Here is a 13,966-nt window from a genome sequence, read left to right as displayed (position 1 = left end):
CCGGTCGGCTGGGGTGGCAGGGGGAGGTGGCTGGCCGGTGGCAGGGGAGGGAGGAGAGAGAAAAGGGAGAGGGAACGTCGTGCGCGGGAGGAAGAAAAAGAGAAGAAGACCGGTCCGATTCGACCGGTCCGATCCGATCCGGTTCGATTCGGCCGGTTCGATTCAGAATACAAAATTTTGAATTTTTACTCTGCCTCGGGACCGAAAACGAGGTCCAAAAATTTCGAAAAAATTCCAGAAAACTCAGAAAAATACGTAAACTCCAAATATATTAAACTGCCACGTGGTCTTTAAATTAATTTTTAAAATTCATCAAAGTTTATATTTTCAGAAAATCGAACCCGATTTTTAAAATCCGAAAAATCTCAAAAAAATTCCTAAAATTTAAATAAAATTAAAATACTAAAAATGCTCATAAAATTTAAAATTTTGGGGTGTTACACATTTGCAGATAAAATGCAAGGAAAAGAATTGTATCTGCAAAAACAAATTTCATTAGAAGAAGTACAAGTATGGGAAGAGTAAGAAGAAAAAGGGAAAATTTAGCTTCTTCAGAAAGAAGACAGGTCGAAATAGGTCACCTAAGTCAGATAGGTGCTACATCTGTGGAAAAAAAAGGGCATTATGCTAAAGAATACCCACAAAATCCTAAAAGGGTTGCTAAGATTATCCAGCAAATTCATCAAAGCACTCGACAAGATTTAGAGGATGAAGACATCAAATCTTTATTTTCAGAACAAAGTGAAACAGACCATGACACTATCTTTGCATTAGAAGAACTTGTGGATAATGAAGAGTCAAACAATGAAGAATGCAGTTCTAGTGAGGAAGATAACATTCATTTTACCAACATCAATACACTATAACCCTGTTTCTGTATCCAGTCTACAACTCCCAGTCCACTTGTAGAACTTCATGTTCTAACTTTTAAATACGGAAGGCCAATTTCTGTCATTGGCTTCATGGATACAAGAATTCACAGAAGTATGATGAATCCTTTCATTCTTTCAGCAGAAGACTAGATCCCTCACTTAAAATATTTCAAAGCAGCCGATGAAAAAGTTTTCAAAACCGACCTAATCACAAAACGGCCCATTGGCATTCAGTTCTTTCCAGATTGTACAATCTGGACTAAAGTAATTGGGACAAACCTTCATAGCAAAGATTTATTGATAGGATTTGATATTTATCAACAAGCTCAAAAACTTAAGATTCTTCTCAATGGTTTAAAGTTTAAGAGGCTATTTAAACCTTATACTATAGTTCCAAAGCTGTTCACTCTTTCAGAGGCTCTAGAAGATTTTCAGGGTTTCAGAGATCTGCTTACGCCATCTTGTGCCAATTCTCACGCAAAATTTTCCCATTACAAGCTCTTATGGAAAAATCCTAAATTTTTTATTAAGCTTCCCTTCAAGCTTAATAAAGAAGTTAACCCTACTAAAGCTACACATCCTGGCATGACACCATTAGACCTCCAACTTGAACAAGAAAAATGCCAACAGCTACTTCAACAAGGCCTCATCAAACCCATCAGATCAGAATAGGCATGCCAAGCCTTATATGTGAAAAAATGGTCAGAAAAAGTCCAGGGAAAAAAAAGACTAGTAATTGATTACAAACCTCTAAATCATTTCCTAAGAGATGACAAATTTCTTCTTCCAAAAATCAATTCCCTGTTTACCCATTTCCACCATACCCACACATTTTCAAAATTTTAATCTAAAGGGAAAATTCTGAAAATTGGGCATAGATCCGGTAGATAGGTACAAAACGGTATTTTGTATTTCCAATGCCTAATACTAATGGACCGTGATGCCATTTGGCCTGAAAGTAGCACCAATATTATTTTAAAAAGCTATGGTTCAAATCTTTGAGCCCATTTTACATTCGACCCTAATATATATAGATGACATTTTACTCTTCTCAGAAGATGTCCATGCCCATAAACAGCTCTTAGCCTAATTCCACGCTTTGGTTCAACAGTATGGTATTATGCTATCTAAAAAGAAAAGTCATCTAACTCAATCCAATATCGAGTTTCTTGGCATGAAATTTCAAGATGGAAAGCACCAGCCTGATCCACATATAGCCCAGGAATTGCTCAAATTCCCTGATGAAAATCTCTCAGTTAAACAGATTCAACAGTTCCTTGGTATTATCAATTACCTTAGGAACTTTATTCCCCATGCATCCAAATACACTAGTCAGTTGTCAAAAATGTTGAAAAAAAATGTCCCGCCTTGGGGAAAAGAACAAACTACAGCTATTAAGGCCTTAAAAAAGGTTGCTTATGGGCATTCATCCTTTTGCCAGTGATGAATACTGGGGTGCCATACTCCTTGAGAAACTTGATGGGAAAAAGCATATTTGTGGATATGCAAGCGGACAATTCAAAGAGTCTAAAAGGCACTACCATACCATTTATAAAGAAATCTTGGCCGTTAAAAATGGAATAAAAAAAGTTTGAATTCCATTTCACTGGCCACTACTTTCTAATAGTGATGGACAACTCCTCTTTTCTAAAAGTGCTAGATTTAAAAAACAAGACTCTTCTGGAGCCACATCTCTTGAGACTCAAAAGCTTATTTGATAGATATGACTACACAGTTCAGGATATAAAAGGAGATCACAACTTGATCTCTGATCTTCTCACAAGGCCCAGAACCTGCAATCTCATCACCTTAACACACTCTTTTCCCTTAATACTCATGGCTAACTCATCCAAACCCTCTAGCTCAGCAACTCCCCAATTTCTCATTCTTGCAATGGATACATTTCCACCAAGTTGCACTCCATACATGACTTTGTCACAACTCATTGCATATGCAAGGAACCACCTATTTTATTTCCAAAACCTGTCCAACGTCCTTCGCCAAAACAAGGACAACTACACTCATTTCTAGCTAGACACTCCCTTACTGACAATTTTTTGTCTAAATGTAGAAACATGGTTTTCATGGTGCATGGTTACTCTTTATGCAGTCGGTATAGAAGTCCCTATAGTCACATTGTTCAATTGCCTGCATGACATGACTAATCAGCGATACGTATGGTGGCATTTCCTTGAATGGTTTCAATCCATAACTGACTGGCACCATGATCTGGAAAAAACCATCCTTGACAACAATCTCAACAAAAGGTCTCCTGAATGTGCAAAGGAAATCAGATCCCTGCTCATCCTTCACCGACCATTCTTCAGAAATCCTGAAGACATGCTTTAGACTCAAAACTCAGCTTATGAATGGCAAACTTGCTTCACATCTATAAAGTCTAAGCTAGTGGATTCAGTTCTTCGCAAACAATTGTCCTCTCATCTCTGTGAGATCAGTAATTACCAACCCCTAGTTCGAATGACAGATTCAACCTCGATTAGTCCAAAGGGTCAACCAGAACAGGTGCTTGATTGTGACATTACATTCCAAGATTCTTAAGACCTTGTAGAAGATGACCCCATGCAAAATTATGAAGAGGTGAACCAGGACAAGTCACGTGAAGACCAGTCATGGGTCAAAAGTATGGCAAAGATATTGACTCTGATGACTCAGATTATCTCAACTTTAATCTGAGTCCAAGCCAGAACTCCCGCTAAGCTGTTCCTCAATAGAAAAGAGCTGATACTGTTTACTTTATTAAAATATAAGTGTTAGGACACCTACAACACTTTATTTTCTTTATTAAAGCCTGTATGTACTAAGAGCATTATCAAATATCAGTACTGTAAAGTGATTCCCTCGAGAATCACAAAGAGGTGTTTTATCCTAACTCCTCTTCTATATAAGGAGCCTATTGTATTTGATATCCTCAAAGTGAAATCAATAAAATCAACTCTTCTTTAAAACTCTTAGGCTTTTTAAACAGTTTTCTTCTTCCTGAAAATCTAAAATTATATTGTGCTCATACAACTCTCTACTAAGACATAAATATGCTCTGCACTTACCTCTTTATGAGAACCCTGTGCATCAGAACATGTCAGTCCAATGATTCATTACTACAATCCTCTCAATCAACTTTTAATATAAAGGTACAAAATGGCACCGCTTTAGGTTTGTTGTCATGAAGGGCATTGTCTGACCTCGCATCGCATGAGTGTCATTGCATTAAGGTTAAATTAAGAGGCTCCTAGCTAGTAGTGGTATTAGAGCCTTGTTTACAGGCTCTGGAAGTGGCTATCTTTTATTTGTATTAAATATAAGAATTGAACAAATCTCATATCTTTTAGCTAACTTTTGAGATTGAATTAAATCCGATTCATTTTCTCTACAACTGCCCATTACATAAATAACAGAAAGTTCCTTAAATATATCCATCTCCAATATTAAGCATATGAAAACATCTCCTTTTTAAGAATATTACCATATGAAACTTTATCAAAGCGCCGAGTACTCGCCCATGGTTGTCAATGCAATACAACCTCAAACTTAAAAAAAATTCCTGTCATCAAAGACTCATCTTCCCCAACTTTTCGAAAGAGCCCACTGAGGAATCTATATGGCCAAGATCCTCTTCAGCACGAATTCTACCATCTAGGTTGAACCAGTCCACTCAACATGGTCCAACAAGGCTAAAAAAACCCTATGAAATCCATGATATTCAGGAAAATTAATAATAAAATAAACTGAATCTGTTCCATGTTAGCATACCCCAAATACATATGATAGCATAAGTACACCAGTTCCTCTCATGGCATTTAAGACACCAACCAAAAAATATGTCCGATAAATCAAAGCGACAAATTTCATAGCAATGAATAGACCAAAGCTACCATAATCCACAGCACCAAGAGGCAAACACAATCTCAAAAATTCCGAGTAGAACAGCTCATCCCAAGTACAGCCAGTAACCTTACCTCCCCAAGAATCTGGCTAATCACCAGCATATTTGATAACAACAGAGATCTACTAATCAAAGATTACTATTCTTGCTAAACGCCACAAGCCAATTGGATGAGGCTGAAATAACTTAATTACCAGGGCTACAACAATTTATAGCTAATCCTTCTTCATAAGTTTGCTGGCAATAAACCAGCATCAGTAATCACATGACAGTGAAACTGTCCACCATACTAATAAATAATAATAAGGCATCCATTTACCATGTAAATATAGGCAACTGTCCAACAAGAATCTATCAGCACTTCCATTCCATGATTGGAATCTTGTGTTACAAATTATGGAGCAATTACTACAAACTATAAGCAAGTCATCAACTAAACTATTTAGATATGTAATCACATCTATTGAATAAGCATTTAAACAAATTATAAGAGTTCTTTTAAGAAAATATCACAAATGGAATTTGAAATCAATGTCCAATTAACCATAGCAATAAAAGCAATACTCAGGGAGCCACTGCTGGATTATCATTAAATTCATAAACTATAACTACACCTCTTAGCAATTCATTGAAAATGGAATAACAACCTTAAAAAATAGCCTCTCGTCAACAAAGAGAATATAACTAATAAAAGCCAGATAAAATCAATTAAATGAAGGGAGTGAGGAGAAGATAAAAACAATAAAATTGAAACACAGAAGATTTTGCAGTTCATGCATATCGTTTGCCACATAGAATTACCTGATTGATCAGCAACTTGGGCAATTCTTCCCAGCCCTATAATCACACTATGGAACAGACAATTTGGACTCAAATGAAAAAAGTACATGATTTTGTAATTATGCTAGCAAACTCATGGTGAGGACTGAAACCATGAGGGCAGCAATACTTTTGGTACTCTGTAGATAAAGGAAAAGTACTGCACTCTTTTAACTGAATTGCAGCTATCATGTATTAGCTATAGTGATCCACTCAATCCATGTGTGTGCATAGATGTCAAAGAACTTGCAATATGACAAGAAAAAAAAATGCAAATCACATTCCAAATAGCTGATGAAAAACAAGGAGAACCTACAAGAGTTCTGACAGTGTAGCTATGGACAATTTCCTCAATAACAAGAAAAGAAAAATGCACTAACAGATTTACAATGACATGAGATTATAAGCCCTAAATATCCATTTGTGAAAACAGATTTAGTCTATTGCCAAATGAGAGCAAGAAGAACACAAAAACCAATTAACAAAAGTAGCCTTTTCAGATAATAATCTTGCTGTCCTTGCACTTGGTGCTGAGGATATCCATGTGCATGGCCGCCATGAAATGAATTAGAGAACCCATAAGGAAAGCCAGCAGCTGCACCATACATGGCAGCATCAGGAAACCCATGCAATTGAAGGTTAAAAAGTGAAGGGATGAGACCACCAAAAGCTGCAGACAATGTAAAATTCCCAAATCTAGCTGTTGCCATTGGTGCAAATCCTCCCAACCCTCCCATAAATCCAAATCCATGTTGGGCAAAGTCATTTGGTCCTGGTGGAGGGGCTGTTTCAGGCCTCTGCCCAGCCGGGCGGTTAGGAATATTAACACCAGGAATGGACTTTGATCTGGGATCAGTCGACGTTTTACCTCTACCATACAGGGGAACCAACTTCTCCTCCTCCACCAGAGCCTTACAAACTGGGCATTCCTTGGATTGTGAATGAAAGTGGAGCCATTTATAAAGACAAGGCCAACAGAAAAGATGGCCACACAAAGTTACGATAGGATCCTGAGCTAAGTCAAAGCAAATATTGCATTCAAAATTACCAGCATCACCATTACCGTTGTTGCTAGAAAATTGGGGGTTTTGGGTTTGCCTGCTTGTTGATTCCCCAAACCCAGTTGCCATCTCCCGATTATTACCCCAATCAAAAGCCTATAAATCATATATACAACTCAATCAACACTAGAAATGACAATAATAATCTGGCATCAAATTTGAAGACTAAAGAATTAAAAACTACAATACTATTACCAAATCGTCCTGCACACAATCAACAGTACAGCACTCTACATTTAAACTTGGAGACCTTAAATATGAGTAATAAGCCCAAACTGTCCATAAAAGAGTATCCTTAAAGCCGCAGACACAAATGGAAAAGTAATTCTCATGGTCCATTTCCATTGGTAAAACATGCCAAATAGAAAAGGGCAAAAGGAGTTTTCTAATGCGGATTCACGCAATTTGAATTCTATAGCCTTGTCATTTCTAATAAACGAGAGGTATCATTAGAGTTAAAAATAGTATTTCCCAACAAAAATTTCAAGCCTCCAAATTAGAATCAAAACTCCATAAACCCAACAAATTCAAAACACCAAATCCTCAGATCTCTCTCTCTCTCTCTCTCTCTCTCTCTCTCTCTCTGTAAAATCGCAATTGCGTGGGACAACATTCAACGTCTTGATTAAAGGTAATTATGTAAGATACTTATCCACAAGCAAAATTAAATCCAAAATTTCAAAAAAAGAAGATTTATCATAATAAGAATGATGATTATAAGAGATTGAAAAAGGAATTACTGACCTGGTTAAGATAATTATACAGAGAAAAGATCGATCGATCCAAAAGTCAATTAGAGAATGCGAGAAGCTCTGAAAATTACTCAGAAATTAGCTTGAAGACGAAGAATAATTTTATTTTCGTCAGAAATTTCCACTCCGAGTCACCTTCCCATGTTTAGCGCGTACCGTGTCCTAGATTGTCCCAGCTGTCACATACCTAATAGCCTCTTAAACCTCCTTCAGTATTGACCGTCAGATATGTCTAGTTGCTTTCCATTTAAAATGATTGAACGGTTGAAAAACAACGACATTGCGAGCCATCTTTCTACAACGCAATTGGGCACTGATGTGGCGTGACTTGTTTGGCAAATAAAGAATAAGAGCCATTCTAGAATAACGATTTCTTCATCTAATCATACCATACCGTGCCATTGGCATGATTATCATCATGTCAACCGTATCAACAACTTTTGGATTTGACAAATTTTAAATACAATTAAAAATAATTTAAATTTAATTTTTTCATATATTAAATTATATACTTAAAATATTTTTTAATAATAATATTTTATTAAATTATAATTTTTTAATTATTAGTAATTATATACTCCAAACTAAAATGGCATTCGAATGCGACCAAAGCAGTGGACTTTCTAGAACCTCAATCAATATTTGACTGATCTGTCTGTAATGGTCTATTTAATTAATATTATTATTTAAATTGTAATTAGAAATATTATTAATTAAATATTTTTTAATAATATTTAAAATCATTTATTTTAGAAAAATAAATTCCATATTAAACTCAAGCTGACTATGATAAGGACACAACCATTTTCTCATGTAAAATTCAAGGCACGCTTTAATTTTCTCAGGATGTTTTTCAAATGACAAAAGAACCATTTCGACAGACGCCAATTTCACTCAGTAAAATCCAAAATTGATGGAGTCATTGATCAACACCTCAACTATATATAATTACTTAGGTAAATGTTTGTGATATGTATAAATTTAATAAAATTTTATTTTTATATTTATTTAAATTTTAATATTTTGCTTTTTATTAAAATTATTTTTAATATTTTTATGTAATTTGATCATTAAAATTTATAGTATGAATAATTTTTCATTTAAAATACTTACTTTTACTTTTTGAATATTCAATTTAATTTTTTAATAAAATTAAATTTTTGTCACTTTTTGTAATTTATTTAAAAAAAATTAATTAATTAACATAATCATTATAATGATCAGCAGATAAATCAATATTGGAAGCTCATTTTCCTATAAATTTATAAATAATTACATTTACCTTACTATTAATTATGTAGTAATTAATCATTTGATTATGAAAATTAAGGTAAAAGTAACAATAATAAAAAGATACCTAAGAAAATAAAATTATAATTAAATAAAAAAAGAAAATATTAATTATGTAGCATAAAATATAATAATTATTATAATTATAAAGTATGATAATTTTTATATAATAAGTGACATGTGACAATACAAATAAAAAATTTAGCACACGACAATGTAATTAAAAAATTAATCAAATGACAATACTAAGAGAAAAATTGCCTATTATATTTATATATATATATATATATATATATATATATATATATATGTTAATTAACTTCAAGAATACAAAAGCACTCTTCTTTGCATTTGCATGCAGATGGAGCAATGGTAGGTGAATAACATTACGCGGCGTCTGCAAGTTATGTTAATAGTGAAAATTACTATGTAAATTTTCGTTAAAAAATCTTAATTTTATATTAACCTTTATATTAAATAATAATTCAAATGCAACCCAAGTCAAGTCTTGAGGTGAGGTACAAGCTTATGTTAATAATGGTTGAAAAGTCCGCTTTTACGAGTCCCATAAAAATTGAGAACTTTTCAATCCTTATATATGCAATCTGCTGACCTCCTAACCTTTCATTCTCATCGCCGGAAAAATTTTCTTTTTCTTTTCTTGGCTGGCTGTAAGCTCTTACTTTTTCCTGAATCTGCAAGGAATAAGAATTTGCTAGGAGCTACTAACAGAGTCGCAATTCTGCTATAGATTGTTTAAACCCCAGTTATGAACATGGCACTGTCCATGTTACAGAGCTTCAAACATTGCTTAACGGACCACCCATCAATAGTAAACTTCCGGTGGAGCATTACTCAGACATGGGGTTCTACCTGGTTCTTCATCTTCTCCGCTATAGCCATCTACATAGCCTCCTCCATCACACTCCACCTCCTCCTCTCCGTCCTACTCAGACGTAATCGCGGGATTCCACTAGGCCCCATCCCAGCCACCCACAGCCTCACCGTGGCGCTAGTCTCGGCCTTCATTTTTGTCGGCTTACTTTTCTCAACCGCCGCCGAGATCCGTGACACGCGATGGTTCTGGCCCCGCACCAAGACCACCACTGCCTTCCAGTGGCTTCTATGTTTCCCACTTGGGACGCGCCCCACCGGTCGAGTCTTCTTCTGGTCCTACGTTTTCTACCTATCCCGGTTCCTTCACCTATTCCGTACATTCTTCACAATCCTCCAGTACCGTAAACTCTCCTTCTTTACTCTCTTCAACCAATCCATCCTCTTGTTCATGTCCTTTCTCTGGCTCGAATTTTCTCAGTCTTTCCAAGTGTTGGCTATACTTCTAACAACATTATTATACTCTCTGGTTTATGGGTACCGATTCTGGACTGCAATAGGGTTGCCAAGGGCACATTTCCTTTTCGTAGCGAACTGTCAGGTTGTGCTTTTGGGATGCAATCTGCTCTGCCATTTTGGGGTGCTTTTCTTGCATTTCTTGAAAGGTGGGTGCAATGGGATGGTAGCTTGGGGCTTAAACTCTGTACTGAATGGCGTGATTCTGCTGTTGTTTTTGAGGTTTTACATAAAGGTAAATTTGATTAAGAAGAAGGCCCATGCAGTGAGAGAATTTGAGAGTTCTTCGCGGCATCTACACTCTGCTTTGCAGACAAAGAGTGAAAAGGAGAGTTGATGAGTTCGCCTGAACTAGGTTTTTCATGTGTACAGAAACTGTTTCTTGAGTCTTGAAATGTAATTTCGCAAAGAACTAAAATTGTATTACTATCATATACAAAAACTGGGCGTTTGCAAAGATTTTAGATTTTGTTTTTGAACAACACAACAAATTTTGCTGGGTCAACGTACGCCATGAAAAGGCAAGCCGCCCATCTCTGGTGGCTGCTGCCATTCTCCATTTCATTCCCATTTATTTATCATTTGTTTTTCTTTATTATTAATTTTTCTTTTCCTTTTTCTTAGGTGGTGATCTCACGTTCCCACCTGTATTTCTTGTAATTTTCAATGCCTTGTACAGCACATATAAGTTAATTGTTTATATATATATATGTGTAATGGGAATGAAGCATTTTCAATTGCTGTATAGTCAGATGCATGGCAGAAAGCCAGAAACTATTGCCGGTTTGTTGTTTCAATTTTTATCATTTCTGTCCGTGTCCTGACCGAGAAAAGCAAGAAAATTCCAAGAAAGGAAGCTTCTATGTATACATCCTAAGTCTCAATCTTTCGGTTACATGCGGATACACCTGGCCGGCGGCCCAGTCCGACTGCGAGCTAATTTTTATTTTGAAAAAGGGAAAATCGGTATCAGATTGTTTAGAAAGTGTTTGAGTTTAATTTTTTTTTTTTTTAAAAAAAGCTTATAAATTAATTTGAAATTATAAATATTTAAAATTTTAAATAGTTATGAGTTTTAATTAAAATATTTATAAGTGATTAATAATTAATTAATATATTTAATAAAAAATAATTTATAAATATATTTATTATTAAAATAATTAAAAAATATATTAGACATTATAAATTTTAAAAATTAAATAAAGATAATATGATAAAATATTTTGTTAAAGTATTTTATAAGTATCAAAATGAAAAATAGTCACCTTCAATTTTTTTTTTTTTTTATTTTACTAACTCAACAAATGTTCTAAATAAACATGTAAGCTTTTTCTTTGAACTGACTTATAAATTAAGATAAATATTTTCTTAATGCTAGTTCCTAATAATTTTGATTTTGATTGTTTTGATATGAGTTTCGATTTGGGCGAATGCCGATTCTAATTTTAAATCAGTAAACTAGCGAGCCAATTTGATCAAATTTCAAAAAAAAAATAAAAAAAATAAAATTTGTATATTTGAATCAAAATTATTTTATACTTTTATTACTAAAGAATGATAAAAAAAAATGTGGGTGTAAATATTGTCTCAATTAAAAAAAAAATTCTAAGAGCAAGTAATTTAATTATATTAAATTTTTTATTTTACTTAAAACCTTAAGAAAAATTGAGGTTAAGTACTCTAAATAGAGATGACAACGAAACAGGTTACAATATGATAGGTTTGGATAGTATATAATAGAATTTAGAATAAACTCGAATTTGAGTTTTATATATCGAGTATATTTACTCGAATTTATTATATAAATAATTAATTAAATATAAAATAAATATATATATATATATATTATACTAATATTTATATATTTTTATATATTATATTTTAAATAAATAAAATTTAAATATTTTATAGAATTAGTAGATTTTTAAAATACAAATTATTAATTAAAAATATTTTTTGTGTAAATTATTATGTAAAATATATAAAATTAGATGGGTTCAAATATTTTTTGAATAATAAAAAACAAATTTAAAATAGATTTAAGTAATGACAATAAATTTTAAATATATTTAAAATGGATTCGAATAATAAAAATATTAATTAAATTTAAATTTAAGTATCACAAATTTTCGTGAATATCCTAATTATTAGATGTAACAAATAAGATAGATTCAATAAAATGACTCAAGATGATTCGAAATGCCATACACAGAAAATAATTATTCCTTGTATGTATATTGCTTTATAAAATATGCGTTTGTTACATTAGCAAGTATATCATGTCATGGTTATGCAGACCCTATTATAATTATGGGTATAAATGTAAACTTGTTATGAATTTCGATGACTGTCTATCTAATCTTTAGTATCAACTCTCAATATAATTTTTTTCCCTTATTTCTATATTTAAGGCAGGTAAGATTATAATAATGAATATTTAATATAAGTGATTTAATAATTTTATTTTTTAAATAAAATTAAATATTCGATTCTTGTATATGAAGGTGATGTTAGTTAAAAGTATTTTACTTTTTAGTGAACTGACTCAATATGATTAAATGCTGAAAATATCTGTGTAAAATGTAAATCTAATTTAATTGTTGAGCTTGCATAAATTCAATAATTCTTTTTTTTTATTTTTTTTTTAAGTAAATTGAACTGCATCAGATTGTTGGTTTTGAATTTTGATCAAACCGGTAATTAAGGGCCCTAATTGTAAGTCAAATGATTGCGCCCACCTCAAAATGTGACTGGTCCAATTTAAGTCTGATTCGGGTACTCTCGGGTATGGGGAGGGTACCGGGTTTTGTCCGATATAATTTTATTGATGTATTATTATCAAAAAATTATTATTTTATTTATATATTTTAATAAAATTAATTATTTAATTTTTATATTTTAAAAAATATATTATCTATTTTTTATATTTTATTTTCATTAAATTATTTAATTATTTTATTAAATTTTTTATTATTGATACTAGTTAATTATTATTTAATTCTTATATTTTAATAAAATTAATTTATTTATTCATATATTTTGAAAGATGCTATTATTTAGTTTTATATTTTAATAAAATTAATTAATTGATTCACATAGTTTAAAAGTGTATTCCTCTATACAAAATAAAAATTTTATTGTGTGAAAAATAAATATAAATTTACATTTTTTTTAATTTTTTCATCGTGATTTTCATTTAAATTCCTAAGCATCATTTCTATATTTTCTATAAAGAGAATCAATTTTCTTGGATTATCGACTTGATTACTTGGAAATCTATATCAAGAAAAACTTGCTCAAATATCCCCAATAGAGAAAATACAAAAAAATGATGCCTAAGAAATTAAATAAAAATATTTGAATACTTTTTAAAAAATATAAATTTAAATTTAGTCTCCATATAACAAAATTTATATTTTTCAAAATATAGGGATCAACTAATTAGTTTCATTAAAATAGAAGAAATAAAAGTAGTATTTTTCAATATACAAAGATGTAACACCCTAAATTTTTAGATAATTATTTTGTATTAATACTGATAAATTCATTAATATAATTATTTAGATAATCAGAACTGGCATTCTTCTTCCTAAGCCGCTACAGTGATATCTGGTGGATTTGTAAGTAGATATTGATTTTATTTATAATTTTAATATTATTGTCACGACCCAACCTATGGGCCGGACCGTCACTAGGACCTGGGCCAGCCTAAAGCTCCCGAGGCCCATAGTAAGCCTTAACTATTCATTTACCAAACTCTAAGGCCCATTTGGGCCCAATTTCAAGAAACCAACCGGACAGAGTCCGGTCATAAAATGGACCTACCAACGGGGAGTTTTTGACTCACCCGACCTGTAAACACAATAAACAATTCATTGGGGAGCTCAGCTCACCATCCACATACTCATATCATCATAATGA

At 32.5% G+C, this 13,966-nt stretch overlaps 2 protein-coding genes across 3 annotated transcripts in view; one reads left to right on the top strand and one right to left on the bottom strand.

Moving 5' to 3' along the window:
* Positions 1-5,846: 5,846 nt before the first annotated feature.
* LOC110649113 (uncharacterized) overlaps positions 5,847-13,966 on the bottom strand; it is a 94,247-nt gene continuing 86,127 nt past the window's right edge. Inside the window, exons 2-3 of one of the 2 annotated variants that reach the window (XM_058132985.1) lie at positions 7,398-7,435; positions 5,847-6,749 (exon numbers count right to left, since the gene is read on the bottom strand). In XM_058132985.1, coding sequence (XP_057988968.1) covers positions 6,033-6,722 — 690 coding nt within the window. In that variant the 5' untranslated portion in view covers positions 6,723-6,749; positions 7,398-7,435 and the 3' untranslated portion in view covers positions 5,847-6,032. Of the gene's footprint in view, positions 6,750-6,848; positions 7,355-7,397; positions 7,436-13,966 lie in introns of those variants that run through there. The other variant, XM_021803531.2, reaches the window with a different exon arrangement.
* On the top strand, positions 9,276-11,047 carry LOC110649109 (elongation of fatty acids protein 3-like). Its single transcript, XM_021803526.2, has one exon. The coding sequence runs from the start codon at positions 9,465-9,467 to the stop codon at positions 10,380-10,382; it is 918 nt and encodes a 305-aa protein (XP_021659218.2). The 5' UTR covers positions 9,276-9,464; the 3' UTR covers positions 10,383-11,047.

This window comes from Hevea brasiliensis, chromosome 2, assembly GCF_030052815.1.
Source record: "Hevea brasiliensis isolate MT/VB/25A 57/8 chromosome 2, ASM3005281v1, whole genome shotgun sequence".
NCBI lineage: Eukaryota > Viridiplantae > Streptophyta > Magnoliopsida > Malpighiales > Euphorbiaceae > Hevea > Hevea brasiliensis.
This window is presented reverse-complemented; position numbering and strand designations above follow the sequence as displayed.